At 48.0% G+C, this 2,649-nt stretch overlaps 1 protein-coding gene across 1 annotated transcript in view; it reads left to right on the top strand.

Moving 5' to 3' along the window:
* The window catches only part of CPOX (coproporphyrinogen oxidase), a gene marked incomplete at its 5' end in the record, with an annotated part of 8,082 nt that extends 6,123 nt beyond the window's left edge, over positions 1 to 1,959 (top strand). Inside the window, one exon of the mRNA XM_008940310.1 lies at positions 1,613 to 1,959. Within this exon, the coding sequence (XP_008938558.1) occupies positions 1,613 to 1,700 (88 nt within the window). The remainder of the gene's footprint in view (positions 1 to 1,612) is intronic.
* Positions 1,960 to 2,649: the final 690 nt, after the last annotated feature.

The following is a 2,649-nucleotide window of genomic DNA, read 5'->3' as shown; positions in this document are numbered from 1 at the left end:
CATTCCTGGTGAGCAGGTTGAAAGGAGTTCCACACTTTAACTGTGTGTTGTGAAAAAGTGCCTCTTTGTTTTCTGCTTGTACCTGATGACTTCATTTGACTTTTCAGCCAGTAACCAGATTTTCTTCCTGTGCATTTTCTCCATAACATTACTTATTTTACAGGCTTGTTGGTTTTTTCATTATGTTTTCCAGGCTAAGTTCCACTCTTTTTGGTCTTTGAACAGTAGCTGTTCCATACCTTTGACCCCTTTGCCACTTTATCTAGGCCCAAGTTTTCTGTGCCCTTTCTGAACTGGGGATAAGGTAGAGATAGCATAAGCTACACATGTGTATTTTATGCACAGATATAAGGTAGAGATAGCATAAGCTACACACGTGTATCAGAGATGCAGGGGTGCTGCTCATACAGTGACACAATAATGTTTTAGTTCCTTTTTCCTTTCATAATCCCAGTGTGCTGTTTGGTGGTTTTGACTGCTGCCAAGCACTGAACTGGCTTTTTCTAGGATTGTCACGATGCCAAGGTCTGTTCTGGGCAATAAAAGTGAACTCGGTCTCTCTGTGTGTATGTAACTTCTCTGTGGGCATCACTTGGATCCATCAGCAGTGCATTTCACCTTCCATTTTATTGCTCAGTGGCTTGGCTTGATACTGGCTCTTTTCAGCTGCCTTTTTAGGTTTTAACCTGTCATGTTTGATCTTGCAATGTGAGCAAACTCTGTCATTTGCTGTGGACTCCCCTTTTTAGGTTGCTTTTAGATATGCTGAGTAGCACAGGCCCTATCACAGATTTCATAAGCTTCACTAGTGATTTCCCTCCACGAGGAGAATTGTCCTCTGCCTGCTGCCTGTTAGCCATGAAGGCAATCCTGTTGTCACCACAGAGCCTCGTGCTGCTGCCAACACCAGCCGTGCCTCTGACCTGGTGGTGTAGCACAGTCCCAACATTTGATTTCATTGCTGGGATATCTGGTTTTGGTTGTGTACATGAATGTAAATAGCTCACTTCACAGCATGAATGGGCCCTTTCTTAGGGAGGAGGGGGGAATGCAAAAGGTTTTACTCATCCTTTGTGGCTGCTGACACTTTTCTTCCTCTGTTGTGCCTCTGTGAAGTGCCTTTTCAATAAAAAGTGGTCTCTCATCACCTTTGTTTATAAAACCAGTATTCAACAAGGACTTGTAGGGCTTCCAATCCAGCTCATGGAAAAACTAGGTCTTGTGTCCTCACTGTCAAAATTGTCTGGGTTCCTTTATCACTCATCTCCCTCACAACATCCCTGTGTCACAGGAGGCTGCTAAAAGGTCTTTGCAAATAAACCTGCCTGCATCCTGGGGCAGGGGGCATCGCTCTTTCCTGTTCTTTGCTCTTCCAGCCTTTCCAGAAGTTTGGAAGAAGATCAAGCTAACATTTCTCCTGCCTATTCTGAAGGTGTTACTTGTTTTTACTGACCTTTATGATTTGTAGTCCTGTCTGTCACCTGCTGTGAAAGCGTGGACCGTGTGGGTAGCTTTGTATGCTCAGAAAAAGCAGCTGGAGTCCAAAGGCAGCCTGGTGCAGGAGAGGTGCCAGCCCCCTGGGCAGTCTGAGCTTCCTTCCTTCTCCCTGCAGGTGGGAGTACATGCACACCCCTCCAGAGAGCTCGAAAGAAGCCGAAATCCTGGAGGTTCTGCGCAATCCCAAGGACTGGGTGCACTGAGAGGGACGGTGAAGAAGATGGGTTGCTTACACTGAGCCATGATGGAGGAACACAAACGCCTGCACAGCAGCTTGTTCCAACCGCTGCTGCACGGCGTTTCAGCACAGACGTTTATTCTCTCCCCTGGTGCCTTAATAATGCTGTAGACTTGCTAGAATGTGAACTTGCAAATGTGTGAACTCGTTATTTATGGTTGATGAGCTGATGTTGTCACCCCCTGGTGATGTTGCCTCGTGAAGGGCTGGCAGTACCCTCACAGGACCACCGTGCATGCTTGTGAACTTCCCTCCACTCACCTGTTCGACTGCAAAATGGCAAACTACTGTGTTCTCCTGGTGGGATGAAAGCATTGACTGTGCCTGAATTGCACTGCTTACCCTTAGAAAATGTTCAGGTGTTTTAGAAATATTTTTCTAAAGAATAAAGGGAATATTTGGTATGATTTTAAATCTGAAACTTGCAGGAGGCTGTGAAAAAGGGTGGTATTTAATCATGTATTTGGATGGTATCCACATTGGCTTTGGGGGTGGAGGAAGTGTTCTGAGATGTGCTGCAGTAGCATAATGGGGAGATTCTGGGTCGGGGTTCCAGTCTCCCCTGACCAGCATGGAAGGCTGGCTGGCCATCTGAAAATTCAGGAGAAAGGCAGCTGTGGACCAGGCAGGATAGTGACCTGCCTCGGGCCAGCTCCTTTGTCTGGGAGGCTGGGGACAGATCAGGAAGCTGTTGTGTGTCACACGGAGGGGCTCCAACTAGCACTTGGGGCTGCTCCCAGCGCCGGGCTGACTGTTCAGTTCTGCCCGGGGACAAAATTCGCTGGGGACCGCGTGTGGAAAAAAGAGGAGAAGGTCCCATCCGGCTGCCCGGTGGGAGGATCAGCGCTGTTTCCCCCTCGGGGAATCGAACCGGTGTTTTCGGGGTGACGGGCAGGGATACTCACCGCTAGCCT

This window comes from Merops nubicus, unplaced genomic scaffold (genome assembly GCF_000691845.1).
Source record: "Merops nubicus isolate BGI_N331 unplaced genomic scaffold, ASM69184v1 scaffold2960, whole genome shotgun sequence".
Lineage (NCBI taxonomy): Eukaryota > Metazoa > Chordata > Aves > Coraciiformes > Meropidae > Merops > Merops nubicus.
Note: the sequence above shows the minus strand (reverse complement) of the source record. Positions and strands in the feature narration are given on the sequence as shown.